The 16857-nt window shown below is 32.9% G+C and overlaps 1 protein-coding gene across 2 annotated transcripts in view; it reads left to right on the forward strand.

Annotated features, from left to right (window-relative positions):
* Dhc64C (dynein heavy chain, cytoplasmic) overlaps window positions 1-16857 on the forward strand; it is a 289295-nt gene that overhangs the window by 25396 nt on the left and 247042 nt on the right. For both annotated transcript variants that reach the window (XM_085817195.1, XM_085817194.1), the window contains exons 8-11: window positions 6628-6797; window positions 7056-7215; window positions 7303-7394; window positions 8814-9117. In XM_085817195.1, coding sequence (XP_085673321.1) covers window positions 6628-6797; window positions 7056-7215; window positions 7303-7394; window positions 8814-9117 — 726 coding nt within the window. The remainder of the gene's footprint in view (window positions 1-6627; window positions 6798-7055; window positions 7216-7302; window positions 7395-8813; window positions 9118-16857) is intronic.

The raw sequence follows: 16857 nt of genomic DNA on the forward strand, positions 1-16857 counted from the left end.
TGTGTCTCATCTGCAGTGAAGCTGTAGCAGTCTTCAAAGAATACCATGTTTCTCGTCATTTCACATCTAAGTATAAGAATTCCAATTACGAAGCAATATCTGAATATGAAAGAAAACAAAATGCAGAAAGTCTTTGAAAAAAAATTATCAGGCTGACAAAATTTTTTCAAGAAGGTAGACAGTAGCAAGAAGCAGCTACACATGCAAGTTACATTATAGCATACAGTATTGTTAAAAATAATAAAGCTCTAAGTGATGGGGAGTTCGTTAAACAATGCATGCTCCAAGTTTGTGATGTTTTATGTCCAGACAAGAAAAATTATTTTGAGATTGTAAGCTTATCTTGAAAAACGGTGACCTTCTAGAATCGAAGACATCGATAAAAATTTGACATTGAAATTACAGTCAAAGATTGGCCAGTTTAAATTTTGCTCCATAGCTATGGATGAAAGCACTGATATAAATGATATTGCTCAGTTAGTATTATTTATAAGAGATGTTGATGAGAACTTTGACATTACCAAGGAACTGCAGTGCATGCATTCTTTAAAGGGAGCTACAACGGGATGTGATATTTCTAGTGATTTTCAGGAAGAGCTTTTAACTATGAAAGTGCCTATAACAAATATATGTAATATTATGATCAATGGAGCACCAAATATGACAGGTAAAAAATCTGGATTTCTTGGACTCTTAAATCAAAACTATCCCAGAAACAATGTTGTTTTTCTACATTGTGCTATACATCAAGATGCTCTGTGTAAATCTGCATTGAATATAAAATCCGTGCTTGATGCAGTCGTGAAGCTTGTAAATACTATTCAATCTCGTGGGCTTTGAGATTTTCTTCAGTCCGTCTAATACGAATACTCTGATGTACTGTATTACACGGAAGTAAGGTGGGTTACTGCAGGATGTGTTTTCAAGTGAGTTTTGCAGCTGAAAGATGACATTGTGGCGTTCTTCCCTGAGAAACAGTGTTCTGCGGAGTGCGAAATGGTAGAAGATACGGATTGGCTTTCAGACTGTATTTTTTACAGATCTTCTTTGTCATATGAGCAACTTGAATGTCAAGATGCAAAGGAAAAATCAATTTATTGACACTATATGGGCCAATCTCAAAGCTTTTAAACTAAAACTTAATCTGTTTGCTGTGCAGCTAGCTAAGAACGATTTGCCTCATTTCCTGAGGTTAAATTCAATACTCTCAGTAAATGAAGAGAAGCTTAAGAATTATGAAGATGGCTTGAAAAAACTGCATTTTGAGTTCAAACACAGATTTCAAGATTTCAGTGCCATTCAGACGTAACTAGATATTTTCACCATGCCTTTTAATGTAAGGTCAGATTTGGAGCTTGAATTAATTGATTTGCAATCTAACAATCATCTCAAGCAGTTGTTTGTGAATATGCCAAAGCTAGAGTTTTACAAATGATTATCGAAAGTAAGTTTCCCAAATTAAATATATCACGCCCAGAAAATCAGTGCTATGTTCGTTTCATCTTATATGTGTGAACAAGTGTTTTCAACAGTGAAAGAATTATTTCAGAAGTAGAGTGATAGATGAGCATTTAGCCTCATTTCTTAGAATCAGTACATCTTACTCACCAATTGTAATGAACTAAGGAATGAACTTTATTGTAATGAACTTTTAAAAATGAAATCGCAATTTCATTTATCTTATTAACATATTTAAATTATAATATTTGTATATTGTTTTTAAAATTAAAAAAAATTTATCTTGGTCCGCCAAACTTTTTTTTTTCTGATTTTGGGCCTGCAACCGAAAAAGTTTACCCATCCCTGTCTTATACCATTTCCAATTATAAATACGCTATGTACTAAGGCCATAGTAAGGAGCTAATCTGTCGTAATGAACGACTTTAGGCTTGGAGTTCGATGACTTACAGATCCGAACTACAACATCATTCAGCCTGTTTAGGACTGTGTAGGGACCATCCCAAGGTGACTGTAGTTTAAGAGAGAGTCCTTTCTATGTAATTGGATTCCATAACCACACTTTGTTACCTTCATTGAATTGATGTCTTGTAGCTCTCGTGTCGTATTGGGGTCTTCATCTTCACCATTGCCAATATGACTTACTCTTGTGCAAAATTATGCATCTGTTCAAACCGTGCTGTAGATCTTGGATGTACTCCTCAGGTGTGAAAGTGCATCTTGAGGGTACCCAAACATGAGATCATAAGGCAGATTAATTAAGGTTACAACTGAAGAGTATCTTTAATGAGTTATAGCCAGCAGTCTCGTGGACAGTACTATGATAGGCCAGTAAAACCAGTGGTAACATCTGGTCCGAGTCCTGTGGGTTTGTGGAAATTATCAACAAGATATTTTTAAGGATAGTTTGGTTAAACCTCTCTACCATTTCGCCTGACTGATGTAAATTTGTGGTTTGGGTTTTGCAGATGCCGAGTAGCTTGCAGAATTTGATAATTACATAATAATTAAAATTTCTTCCTTTGATTGGAATGTAACTGATGTTTCACTCTGAACCTAGAACTCCAGTCTTTATCATTGCTTCTGTTGCCATAACAGCATCTTGATCAAGAATAGAATACCATTCATCCCACTTAGTGATGTATCGTTTCAGCTTCCTTCATCTACATTTCTTCAGTTCTTTATGACCTGCACAGACATTGCAAGACTGGTGCCACTTTTGCACATCATCTCTTCTGTTACTCCAGTAGAAGTGCTCTCAAACTCCATGCAAAGTGTTTGTTATTCCAAAATGGTTTCCTGTTGGACTGCTATGTAATTCTTTAAGGATGTCTGAGATCTTGGAAATATTAGCTGCCACTGTAGCGACTTTCCATCATCCAATTCAAACTTCTGGTTCAAGACACCGCTTTGAACATGGTGCGAGTCCCGGAGAGCCCAGTATTGTTTTGTTGTTATTATATGTACAAAATTCATAACATTGGCACTTTGCAAGGACTGCACATCCTGTGCAGTACTATCCCTGTACATGAAAGTGTACTTAAACTAAGAGAAAGCAATTCAGTTCTTAACCGCTTGCCTGATTATCCCGATTATCTCTGGTTCGTATATACTGCAGTTAATTGTTATCCCATGGTGAATAACAATTAACTGCAGTATATACGAACCAGAGAGGGTGAAGCAGAGTTTGTTAGTACGATTTGTTTTATCACGGTTTTACTCATCCTGGAGGAAATGAAAGGACGTATTCAGCTTTGATTGGCAATTTGCCAAATTTTGTTGGTTGCACGGTTCTTTTGGAGGGACTGGTCACATGTTTCCCTATTATATAGTATATGTCGCCTTGTGGATTGGTAATTATAAAAAAGGATACATGCATTGGAAAAAAAAAAAAAAATAGAGGCGATGATGTAAAATAGCAACAGCGATGATTTTTCAGGTAGTGATTTTAAAGAGATGGGGGAAAAAAATCAAATCCAATGAGACAGTGTACTCTGGGCTCCCGTGAAAGAGATTCCAGCGGTAAAACTTTTTTTCGTTTGCCCGAGATAACTCGGGATAGTAAACTAATATTAAAACTCCAGTAGAAGTGCTTTACACAATGCTTTTACACAGTGGCGTAGCGAGGGATGGCAAGGAGGTGTATGATGTCCCGAGCACCGCTTGTAGAGGGGCACCAAATGGTCTACAAACAAGATTTTCATCATATCACTGTGTTTTTTTTCGAGGAGGGGTGCACCAAAAAGGTATTTTGCTCCGGGTGCCAGTTATGCTCGTTGCTCCACTGCTTTTACGCATTCAAAAAATTAAAAATTCAACTTAAAACCTACATATTTTGATTTGTTTGTTTCGTTGTATTTAATAATAAAATAAAAAAATGTGATTATTTTTATCAATTTTTTTCAAAAAATTTTGTAAGGGAAGCAGTTAAGCAATAATTGCAATAAATGACATAAAACAAATCAAATGCTAAATTAATAAAATATAAGTTTACAAATTTAGAAACAAATATGCCTACATCTTAGTATACTATTTACGTTATACACTGCTCGACATTGAAAATGAAAAGCCAAGAAGAGGGGGTCAGAAAGTGATGAAATTTGGAAAAAAGACAGAGACAGCAAGCAGCAATAAGTGATCTTTATTTCAAAATGATTAGTCAGAATACAGAGCGAGAACGGCGTCGGCTCAGTAGGATGTAGGACCACCATGGACAGCAATGCACGAAGAAACACGTCTAGGCATAGAGTCAATAAGAGTGTGGATGGTGTCCTGAGAGATGGCTCTCCATTCCCTTTCAACCATTTACCACAGTTTGTCTTCGGAACGAGGGCAGAGTCTGCAAACGGCGTCCAATCACATCCCACACATGTTCTATTGATGAAAGATCAGGAGAGTATGGTGGCCAGGGAAGCATCTGTATACCTTGCAGAGCATGTTGGCAGATGCAAGCACTGTGTGGTTGGGTGTTATCCTGCTGAAAATGTGCATTAGTCAGCCCCTGAAGGTAGGGGATTGCCACCGGCCGCAGTACATTATCCAAGTACGGTTGGGCCGTCATAGTGCCCTGAATACGAACTACAGGTAACCTGGAATCGTAGGCAATAGCGCCCTAAACCATTATGCCATGTTGTTGCGTGGTGGGGTGTTACACAGTTACTGCTGGATTAGATCTGTCTCTACGTAGACGCCACACACGTATGCGGCGACTGTCACCGGATAAACAGAAGCGTGACTCATCTGAGAACATGACGTTTTGCCATTCTGTCATCCACATCGCTCCAGTCTGGCACCATTTTGAATGTTGGCGTCTATGCTGTGGGGTCAATGGCAGTCTTCTTAATGCCGTGAGTGCAGGCCACGTTCAACCAATCGACGGGAAATGGTTCTGGTCGACACGGGAACATCCAGGGTATCTTGCACATGCTGCAGAATCACGGTTGCAAGTGACTTGCGGGACCCTCCTTCTTCCCACATTTCCTTGTTCCAACCATGTTCGCCATAGTCTGCACCATGCTCACATCCATTTTGGTATCAGCTGATTTGACATAAGGACCAACCCGCCCTTCTCAGTCCGATCACCTACCCCTCGTAAAATCGTCTGTCTGCTGGAAATGCCTTCGTTGATGGTGGCCTGACATTCTCTCCTATTACACATATCCTTCGGGACAAAAACCAACTTTCTTTGGTAATTCGTCTGGCAGAAATAACTATTCGAATATTGCCCATTCTGCACGTTTGTTTCCTTATATCTTGCTTCACGTGCATTGGAGAGCTGCGCATTTCACATCATTCGCATAACTCGGTGATGTATGTCTACTCTAAAATTTGCATAAATTTTTTATCACTCCTTGGTGTTGCATTTTCAATGTCGAGCACTGTATACACTACATACTATGTACTGTGGCCACAGTAAGTGGCTAGCATGTTGTAATGACCTACTTTAGGCTTAGAATTTGATGACTTGAGATCTGAACTACAACATTGTTCAACCTATTTAGGACTGTGTAAGGATTGTTCTGGATGATAGTTTAGGAGAAAGTCCTTTCTATTGAATCAGACTCCATAACCACACCTTGTCACCTATGTTGAATCCATGTTCTGTGACTCTTATGCCATATAAGGTCTTCGTCGTCACCATCCCAAGTTGACTGCTGTTGTGAAAATTAAGCATCACTTCAAACCGTGGTTGAAGCTCCTTAGGGGATGAAGGTGCATCCAGAGGGCAAACAAACAGCAGATCACAAGGCAGATGAAGGTCATGATAAAGAGCGTCTGGGATAGGGAGTATCTGGTTGTTTCATGGGCACCGTTACAGTAGGCCAGTAAGAACTGAGGTAGGTTCTAGTTCCAGCTCTCTTGGTTTCTGGAAATCATGAGCAAGGTGTTATTAAGGATGGTTCAGTTAAATCTCTCTGACCTGCTTCAGTCTTTTCTTGAACTGACTTGACGGCCCCTTCCATCTTTTCTTGTCCCACTTTTATCTCTTTTTGGAATGTAACAAAGATTGTCTCTAACTGTCTTAGTTGCTCATCCATTGTTCTTATCACAGACATTCAATCCCATTTCTAACAGCAAAAAATTGTTGCATGTATATGGGATCATAGTGGTTTGAATGCATATATAACCGATAATGGTTTGATTAAATTTATTTTACAAAAAAAAAAAAAAAAAAACATTTTGCAGTTCTGGAATATTTTACAAAAATTCTCGTATAGCTCTTCTCAGTATGATAGAGCATGATCAATAGTTACTAATTCAAACTACCAAGAGCTTAGAAAATAAGGGAATGCAAGGAGTCTCAAATATATAAGCTTACACAGTGATCTCCTGAATCTGAAATGCTCTATTGTAAAGAACATTAAAAATTTGTTATTTAATTAATTTTAGGAATTTAAATATTATTTTGTTAATTAACTATGCGTAACTGCTGTTTATTTCTGCATTTTACATTCCATCGTACATTGTTATTATGAAAATTACCTACTGTGCTTTAACACCTCATAAAATTAAGATTATCAAATCTATTTTTTATCCTGAATGTATAAAAATAAATGATATAAATCAGTGTTAATGAAGTAATTTGCCAGTACAAAGTTTAGTAACAAAATTAAGACCAAATCTCTTCAGTTAATTTGAATTGAGCATATTTTCTTTCTTTTTTAATAGGTTTTAAATGCATGTTTTGAAGTTTTTAGCACTTGGGATGATGAGTATGATAAACTACAAGGGTTATTACGAGATATTGTGAAAAAGAAGAGGGATGAGCATTTGAAAATGATATGGCGTGTGAGTCCAGAACATAAAAAGTTGCAAAGCAGAATGGAGCAAATGAGAAAGTATGTCTTATATATCTTAGTGTTATTAGTAATTAATTGTATTTTATAATATAATATCATGCATGAAAAGTAACAAATTTATTGTGCATTTATTGTACTAAAAGCTGTTTATTCTGCTGTAAAAAATTGTTTGCGCTTATCATTATGATTGTTATAAGACAAACAATGAAATATCTTTTATTAATTAGAATTAAGAACATTGGAGCCTTTTATAATTTTAGTATTTTGTATAATAATTTCATACTTTTTTTTTATTAGATTTAGGAGACAGCATGAACAGCTTCGCACTGTAATTGTTCGTGTTTTAAGACCTTCTGTAGTGCCTAGGCCTCAGCAATCAATTGGAACACCTGTAACTGAAGATTCATCTGAGTCAAAGACCGATTCTCTTGATGCTGCTGATGTTAATGCCATTGAGGTGCATTTTCTTTTTACTTTTGATTTTTTTAGCTTAAGGAGTGTTCTGTACCATAACTGTTGTTTATTGATGAAAAGTATATTCTAGGAAGTAAATCTGGCTTATGAAAATGTTAAAGAAGTAGATGGACTAGATTTATCAAAAGAAGGCACAGATGCATGGGAGGCATCTCTAAGAAGGTGTGTAGAGAGTTTTATTAATATGTAATTTATTTATGGCTAACAATAGCTACAGAATAATGTGTATATGTGATATATAGTAGTTAGTCCATTAAAATATTTTTTTTTTAGAATTTTTTTTTTTTTTTTTTTTTTTTTTGTAAAAATGCAATTGAAAATTTTGTATAAATAAACTATATCTACCACTGAAATCACTAAAATGACAAAGTTATTTTACTTTTTAAAATCTTCCTATTCATGGCTGATGTTCTTTGCTTATGATGTTCAAAGTAAACAAACCATTTATGAGTTTTGTTTAAGTTAGAGTGCAGTGCTGAAAAAAAATTCATAATTAGCACATGCCACATTATCTAAAAACTATTTAACAACATAAATTCAAAATTAATATTAAAAGACAGCACAGTATGCAGGGGATTCTGTGAAAGCTTGCTTTTTTAGTCAGATTCATATTTTTCTTTCTGCACTATTTAATTTCATACTCCAGTTCGTGATCAAATAATTTAAACTTGATTTTGTTTAACAATGGTTGTAGTCACTTGTTACAGATCTCAGGATTCTCACCTCCATAAAACCTTGTTCACTCAAAATAATAATAAAAAGAAATATTTTAAACAATACAAATATTTTGAGGGAAAACGAAAACCTGTATGTCTGATATTTACGTTTTTATAGGCAGTAGATATTCAGTGAAATAATAATATTCCAGGGGTATGTAATTCCATATGTACTCAAACATATGTTTAATACATACATGCATAGCTTGGTTGTTGTCATGTGTGTATTAAAAAATATGGGAAAAAAAAAGCAATTGTACTGCATGTTGTAAGTGGTGATGTGAATAATCAGAAAGTATGATTAGTTTATTTTACTTGAATTGTATCTTGACATACATATAGCCTTTTTTTTTTTTTTTTTGAAATACATAATATATTATTGAAAGCTAATTTTAACCAAATTAAGTATTTCTAAGTTATGATATTCTCTTTCATTTTCATTCATCATTTGTATTTTTTGTATACCAGTTACATGCTTTGCAAGTGTTTGTCATTTCTACTGTTTACTTTGCTTAGCACAAAAATTCTTAATTATTATTTGAGTGAGTTATAGAATTTTTTTATAGCAAACATTAATTATAGTTTATTCAAACTATTTTTCTTTTGAATAAGGTTGTCACTTAAACGTATATGGTTGTAAATGTTTCAAAATTTTTTTTTTGCCTTGAAATTGAGTTTATTCAAAACCTAAGCCAGCCTATTGTGTTTTTTTTTGCTGAATATTACAGAAATGACTTTATCCAGTATTTATTGTTATTTTCAGAATAAGCCGAGTGTGTATCTGTGTAATAAGAAGCACAACTGTAGTTTGAGAATTTAATATTTTCAAAATTTCTAATATATATATATTTATACATATTTCCAGATATGAAGAAAGAATTGATAGGGTTGAAACACGTATCACAGCTAGACTTCGAGATCAGCTAGGCACAGCAAAAAATGCAAATGAAATGTTCCGCATATTTTCTCGATTCAATGCTTTATTTGTGAGACCTCATATTCGAGGGGCCATTCGGGAATATCAGACTCAGCTTATTCAGAGAGTAAAGGATGATATTGCTGCGCTTCATGAAAAATTCAAAGTCCAGTACCCACAAAGTAAAGCTTGCAGGATGAGCAGAGTTCGAGATTTGCCACCTGTTGCTGGTTCCATTATATGGGCTAAACAAGTATGAAACGAGTTTATTATTTTCTTTTAAAAGTTTATTCAAGTGCTATAAGAAGGTTTTGATGCTTTTTATTCTATATTATAAATATTAAATGTATTACTTCAACTTGTAGCAATATGTAAAGGAAATTTAAAATATTTTTTTCAATTGTCTTTATTGTGAAAAACTATTAATAGTGCACTAATGCATTACTATGTTTTTTAAAGCTCATCCTGTCTTGTTAGATGATTAAAATTCTCTCTTCTCTCTATATATATTTATTTATATAATTCAACATAGTATTAAATAAAGTAAATTATCTCCTAGGGAATACAAAGTGAAATTTAGTTTGCAAAAGTGTGCTATTGTGGTAAAAATTGGCAGAAAAGAATGCAATATGAAAGCTGAAGTGCACTGTGGAAAATTAAAGTATAACGACAGATATAAAATACAACTGATAGTTGATGAAAAATTATTAATAGAAATTTGTACAAAAGCATTAGTTAAAATACGATGTTTGGCAGTTGATTATTTGCAGAATCTTCAGTTAAAACCAAATTTATGGAAATTGGAAAATAGTGGAAAAATTAAGTTATATCTTGTAGGAAATTTTTTTCTTTAATATGGTGTATGGTCATGTCTGACAAATGTGCGTACCTCACATATTGATGTCATAGACTTCAGATTTTATGAAAGTGCAAATAACTCTTCTGAAAGTGCACTTTTCAGCTCCTAGAGTGGGTGGGTACGGAGAGGAATTTGACGTGCTATGATAGCTTTTGTTTGCAAGTATTCTGACACTACATAAGCTGGGTGCAGCTGAGCGTTGTTGTGCATTAGCAAAAATTGGGGATCTAAGACCTTTTTCCATATATCTCCGAGTAGGTATAGAACCCACTTAAAAGGCATGCAGCTAGGTGCGGCCATTTGTCATGATTCCTACCCAAACCATTAAACCGTGGTTGTGAAAACGGGATATCTCATGGACAGGGGAAGGCAAGTTGCATGCTTATTCCTCTCTTCAGATCAAAACATGTTTAGAATCACTGTTCAGACTATATCTGGACTCGTCAGTAAATGATACTTGGGCCCATTCATCTCAGTTTTATTGAACATAAAGATGACACCAATTTAAACGGGCCCTTCTGAAAGCTAAAGTGAGTGGGACACAAATTATTGGTTTTCTTACATGCAGTCTGACTTCGTTAAGCCTTCATGCAGCAGTAGAAAGGCTAATTCCAAGTCCTGTGGCAGCCTGAAGGTCTAAAACCAAATCTCGTGTAGTCGCTTCGTGATTTCTTCGAGCCAACTTGACAGGAAATGGTCTTTTGATGCAGTTGTTGCTCTTTGACCAGGCTATCTGTCGACTGATCCAGTGCTTAAAAAGCACATCCAAACTCTTGAATGTCACTTTGAAGGATCTTCAAATCAGTCAATCCTCTATTCTACTAATTATTTGCCACTTTTGATCTTCACTTAAATGATGCCTTTGATCCATAACTACTGAATACTCATCACTCTCAGAAACCACATTCACTTTAAAGCAGTGTTTCTCAACTGGATTTACTTTGAGGATCGGTAAAATATTTCGATATGTTCTCGCGGACTGGTAAGTTTAGTAATTCGACCCATTGGCACAATTTTTCCACATAAATAAATACTAAGCTAGTAAACTATTGTTATTGGAATGTAGTTGCTGTCGTAATATCGATTGTCGGCCGATGACACTTTGGATTTTGGACACATAGCTGGATATTTCGCGGACTGGCAAATATTTCTTGTGGACCGGTGGTTGAGAAGCACTACTTTAAACAACTCTACAGACCAGACTTCCAGCATACGTCCATTATGCACCACATTTGTCAATCACCGAATTTGCATATTTCTGGCACTAATGTATGCATGAAAGTGTAATGTTCAATTATATTTAATTAACATTGATAGTTACAGTATTGGGCATTGGTTGCAACATTAACTTAGTTACATTGCCCTTTAATTTAGATGACCAGTGTATAATGAAGTGCACATAGATGTAAGTTAAAATTAAGAATTAAAGGGCCATTGCTAATTTAAATTATAATTTACATAATTTTAATGTTTCTTACATATCCCCCCAGGTAGTCTGTATTTTGAGGTACCCCTTGGATTATTGCTAAATTGTTGTTACATTCATCACCAAGTTGTTGTTTTATTTATGGTTAATGAGTATCTTACAGTGTAGGTTGTGGAAACTCTATTATGACGTGATTGATTGTAATGTGTGATAGTGCTGAGTTTGAAATTTAGGAGAATATTTCTGAGGACTTATTTCTGTATTGGAGGTCAGTTAGGAAGTATGTTGCTTATTTTGTGCATTATACCATAAAATGGGTGCCAGTTGTAAGATTAACTTGAAGCTTCTGTACAATTTGGAATGAATGGGAAAGAGAGCATTAATTGGTATGTAAATGAAGGTTTAAATGGCATTGTTGACTTCTTAGTAAATCACACAATGACATTTAAGGATCCGGAAACTGGAGCTATTGAGAGTATGTGGGGTGTAATAAAAAGGAATTTAAAAAAAAAATGCCACCGAAAGTCTGGCACTATGGAGGATGTTTTTGAATGTTACCCTTTGTGAATTTATGTTGGTGATCGCAATATACAGATCCTAGTTCAGATAATTTTAAACAGTTTTTGGATGCAGTTAAGAAAATCTGTGTGCCGTACACCAGAAACACAGAAATTACGATAAATACGATAAGTCAATATTTCATTTTTGTACTGTGCAGATTAAATATAAATTATAATGTTAAATTATAAATAAAAAAAGTTAAATTATAATTTTTTTATGTTTTATTGCATTGGATGCCATTTCACTTGTAAAGAGGAAAGGGAAAAAAAAAAAAAAAAAAAACACCACCAATTTTCGCCAAAGGGGACCTTGAAATATATTCTCCCCCAAGGCCAAAAGGTGTAGAAAAACAGAAGCCATTTTAAAGAAAAAGCGTTAATCAGTAGCAGATAAATAGAAATGTAAATCATAAAATTTTGACCTAAATAATTAAGTAAATGTATAATTTTTTAATATAAGATTTTTTTTTTAAAAAAATGTAGTGTTTAGAATTCCATTAAATTTTTCAGCATTGGAGTTCATAAAAGTCTTACTGTTTGAGTTGATATAATTGTAATTGTTTAGGGAAGGTTTTTGTTCTCACAGAGTATCATATCACAGAGTATCATTATCTCACAGACTGTAATCATAAATAAAAACTTTTGCATGATCATTATTTATTTTAATGAACTGTAATACATATAAAAATATTAATTTTATGTTCATAAATTATATTTTAATATCTTAAACATGATAGAAGTAATAGTGCAGAAATAACTAGTGTGTTTGTTTGGCACCAGTGGCCAAGGTTTGCTATGGTTACTTGAGAAGGTCTCCGTTCCTTACATAAGGTAACTGGCATTTGTGAACTACACTAATATGTTACATAACTTATATATTTATAATTTAAAAAAATTACACTCAATCATAAAAGGAGGGTCTTCAGCATTGTCTTATAAAGAGAGCAAAAGGAACAATTGTACAGAGGTAATAATAGGCCTGTATTTTGGAACTTGTACTCCCTCATCATATTTTATCCTTAACATACAATTATCCATAAATTTTATCATTCATTTACCATAATTTCATTAATTATTTGTGTTAATTTCACTTTTTAATTAGATTACTCAATAAATGTTATAATTATTCAATTTGAAAATTATTGATAGTTTTATATTCATTATAACAATATTCACTATTAAAATGTTAAATATTTTCTATATTATGTTCAAGAACACTATTTTACATCCATTTTCTGTGGTAGCATTTAAAATTATTTCACTTTTTTTTTTTTACATTCATTTCATTCTCAGAATAATTATAAAATTCTGAACATTAATTCAAACATTATAAAGTAATTAGAAAATAAAATCATTAATGACATTACAATTTTATATCTTCCTTGGGGGGAGTATTAAAATTCTTTACTTAATTAATTTAAAAGTAGTTATTTAAATATATATTTCTAATATCAAAAAAGTTTTAATCTAGCATTTTCCTAAAACAATGCTGTAATTTTAATTCTGTTTAAGAAGAAATAGTATTATGTATTTAAATTAAAAAAATAACATTAATTAATTAATAAATTATTTAATAAATTGTTATGAAAAATTTAAAACATACTCTCTCAGCAAAAATTGTAACAAAAAATGCACCAGCAAAATTAATAAATGCGAAACCCTTGAATGAAAATATCAGAATAATCGTGTTTTCATTTTTTGAACACTATGTTCCCCTCCTCAAAGCAATAAAATCAAATTGTAAAAATTTTAACTAAAACATTTCATACAAAATTTAAAATCCACCCCATCAGTGTTTTGTTTCATTGAAAAGACTGTAATTTGGGTTGATAAAAAATAATTAGGGATAAAACATCCAGAAGGCCGTAGAATGCAGGAATCAGAAATGAATGACAAGCATTTCTCACAGTTCAGCATGTGTGGAGTGAATTACACTTGATTGATGACTGTTAATTTTTGCTGTGTTAATTTGCAATGCAAAGATAAGTGTATCTCATATATGGTAGTTGAAAATCCTATTTATATAGACACAGACTGATGAATGGAATGCTAAATCATTTTGTAATTGATTTAAAAGTACTCATATTGATTTTGAAGTACTGTTTAACTGCAAAGCAGCAATTAAAGTAATTAAATCGTAGATGATCATACAATAATTTTTTCCCCCCTTAGACACTGGGCTAAACACCAGTGAGTAACTATGAATACAGAAATCATAAATAGGCATGGCACAAACTTGCATCAAAATTATAAATGCAGAAATGTAGCACTTTGATTATTAATGTAGAAATTAAAAATAGGCATGTCATAGACTAGTATCAAAATCTATTTCCTCATGACTAACTGTTGACTCATTGTAATGAAGCATACTTAGATGTAATGATGTTGTAGTAACAGTTGATGGCATAGAATGCTAAAATGTTGATTTTTAATGAAGATCTTGGCAGTCGAGGCAGATTAAATATTCATTTTTATTTCTATGAACATTGTGTAGCCACAAATAAATTGGCTCACTGATCATGCCTTTTCAGGAACAGCAGTCTGTCTAGGCTGAAGTGTAGAAAAACGAGTGACTTGTGTTCAGGATGAAAATGAGTTAGTTTTATTTTCAGTGGCTCTTTGGCTAATTATTATTGCTATAAAATTATTATTGGCTGTTTAAGTTTTAGTTCCATTTACATCAACAGCATTATGCAAGACTCCTAGGACATATATATATAACGCAAAATAAATTAAAACATTTGAAATTCATTCCTTGTTTAATTTAGAACAAATTGTGTGCAATTAAAAAAAAATAGTACAGTGAAAAGTTGCATGAATGGTTCAAAAGCAGTTTAAACCAAAAATAAAAAATAGTAATAGAAAAAGGAAAAAATGATTTATATCTTTCATCACATTGTCATCAGGGGTTGGGCAGCGAAAGATGTAAATACTGGGTGATCAAAAAGTCAGTATAAATTTGAAAACTTAATAAATCACGGAATAAGGTAGCTAGAGAGGTAAAAATTGACTCACATACTTAGAATGACATGGGGTTTTATTAGAAAAGCAATAATTTGATCAGAAAAGCAATAATTAGCATAACAAATTAAGACAAAGCAAAGATGATGTTCTTTACAGGAAATGCTCAATATGTTCACCATCATTCCTCAACAATAGCTGTAGTCGAGGAATAATGTTGTGAACACCACTGTAAAGCATGTCCGGAGTTAATGTCGGTCGATCACGATACACTTGCGACTTCAGGTAACCCCAAAGCCAATAATCGCACGGACTGAGGTCTGGGGACCTGGGAGGCCAAGAATGACGAAAGTGGCGGCTGAGCACACAATCATTACCAAACGACGTGCGCAAGAGATCTTTCACGCGTCCAGCAATATGGGGTGGAGCGCCATCCTGCATAAAAATCGGGACGATGCGATTCTGTAACATATCGGCGTACCTCTCACCCGTCATGGTAGTAGTTACAAAACCAGAATCACGCATTTCCTCAAAGAAAAAAGGACCGATAACAATAACTTTTTTTTTGGTTCTAATAAAACCCCATGTCATTCTAAGTATGTGTGTCAATTTTTACCTCTCTATCTACATTATTCCGTGATTTTATTAAGTTTTCAAATTTATACTGACTTTTTGATCCCCCGGTACATCAGCTTGTTTCTGAACTGATAAATATACAAATTGTAAATTAGAGTTTAATATCAGAAATTTAAACACTAGAACATTAATCAAAGTAATTCTTGCCTTTATCAGTCCAACTGCTATAGGCTGGAATATGTAATGCAAAAATTGGAAAATTTACATCATTAAAGTCATAAAAAAGTTTAAAAATAACTAAAAGAATTTTGAGTAGATTAAGTCTAATAAATGAATCCATGCAAACATTTGTAATTTTGAACATGAAAAAGTTATACACACACACACACACAAAAAAAAAAAAAATATATATATATATATATATATATATATATAAACATAGAAGAAAAAAAAATATTATTTCTCAAAACTGTATTAGTAGAGCAGCAATGGTTTTGAAATTGAAAATAAGTTAATTTGATATAACTGTGGGATAAGACTTATACTAATCAAAACATATGTTAAATAATAATATTATTATCAAATTTTAAATTGATTAATAATGTGAAAACAAATAGATAAAACTTTTAATGCAACATTAAATGTTATATGGTAAAAAATAAATAAATTGTAAAAGGAAATAGAAATTGATTTACATAGATTATAAATGTGAAAAGCAACCATAATGCAAACCATGTACATCCCATTAAAAAACATGCATTCTATGACCAGTCTTATCTTATTAGTCACGTTGAATTAATTAATTTTCTGTTTCAAAGCAATTGTTGCTCTATTTTTACAGTTTTTTACAGTTTATGATTTTTACAGAGTTTACTAACTCTTTTTTTCCCCTATGTTTTTCTGTGTTTTTTTGTATCTATTTTTCATGCATTACTTTTCCATATGTAGGATTACTTCAGTACACAGGCTTTGTTTATTAGACTCAGTTTACTCAAAATTCTAGATTAAAAAAATTTTTTTTATGGTTTTTAATGTAGTTTTGTACTTTATATATCACCTTCTCCAGCATGTAGGGATTGTATTAATAAAAGCTTTTAATTTTCTGGTATTAAACTCTGATTAATAATTTGTGTCAGAAACAGGCTGATATATTTCCTTCTTTCATTGCAGCAACCTCCTGATGACGGTGCGATAGAGGATATAAATTACTTTTTCCTTTTCTTTTACTGTTTTCATATTTGGTTTAAAGCTTTTATGCACTTTTCATGCAATTTGTCACTGTGTTTCTGGTTTTGTTATTCTTGCATATAATTTGTCTGAATATAGGATGATTTTAAATTAATTTATTTTGCATTATTACCACCACTTGTTGCTGCTATCAACATGTAATTGAATTAGATTTTGAGGTGCTCTTTGTTTTGTATTTATTCATTTTATAAATATATCTGTCCTAAGGAGAAAAGTAAACATGATTTTCATCAGTTATTGTAGCTTGGAATTGGAATTAATTAAAAAAAAGTTTCAGTGGTTGTATGTAGTATTTAAGTTTGTAGTTGAAATAATGTTTTCATGTACTTTTGTTTGCTCTCACTGTTTGAATAACAAAGTTGA

The sequence above is a fragment of the Stegodyphus dumicola genome, chromosome 5, assembly GCF_044657685.1.
Source record: "Stegodyphus dumicola isolate Sdum_Otavi_A_Nest chromosome 5, ASM4465768v1".
Classification (NCBI taxonomy): Eukaryota; Metazoa; Arthropoda; class Arachnida; order Araneae; family Eresidae; genus Stegodyphus; species Stegodyphus dumicola.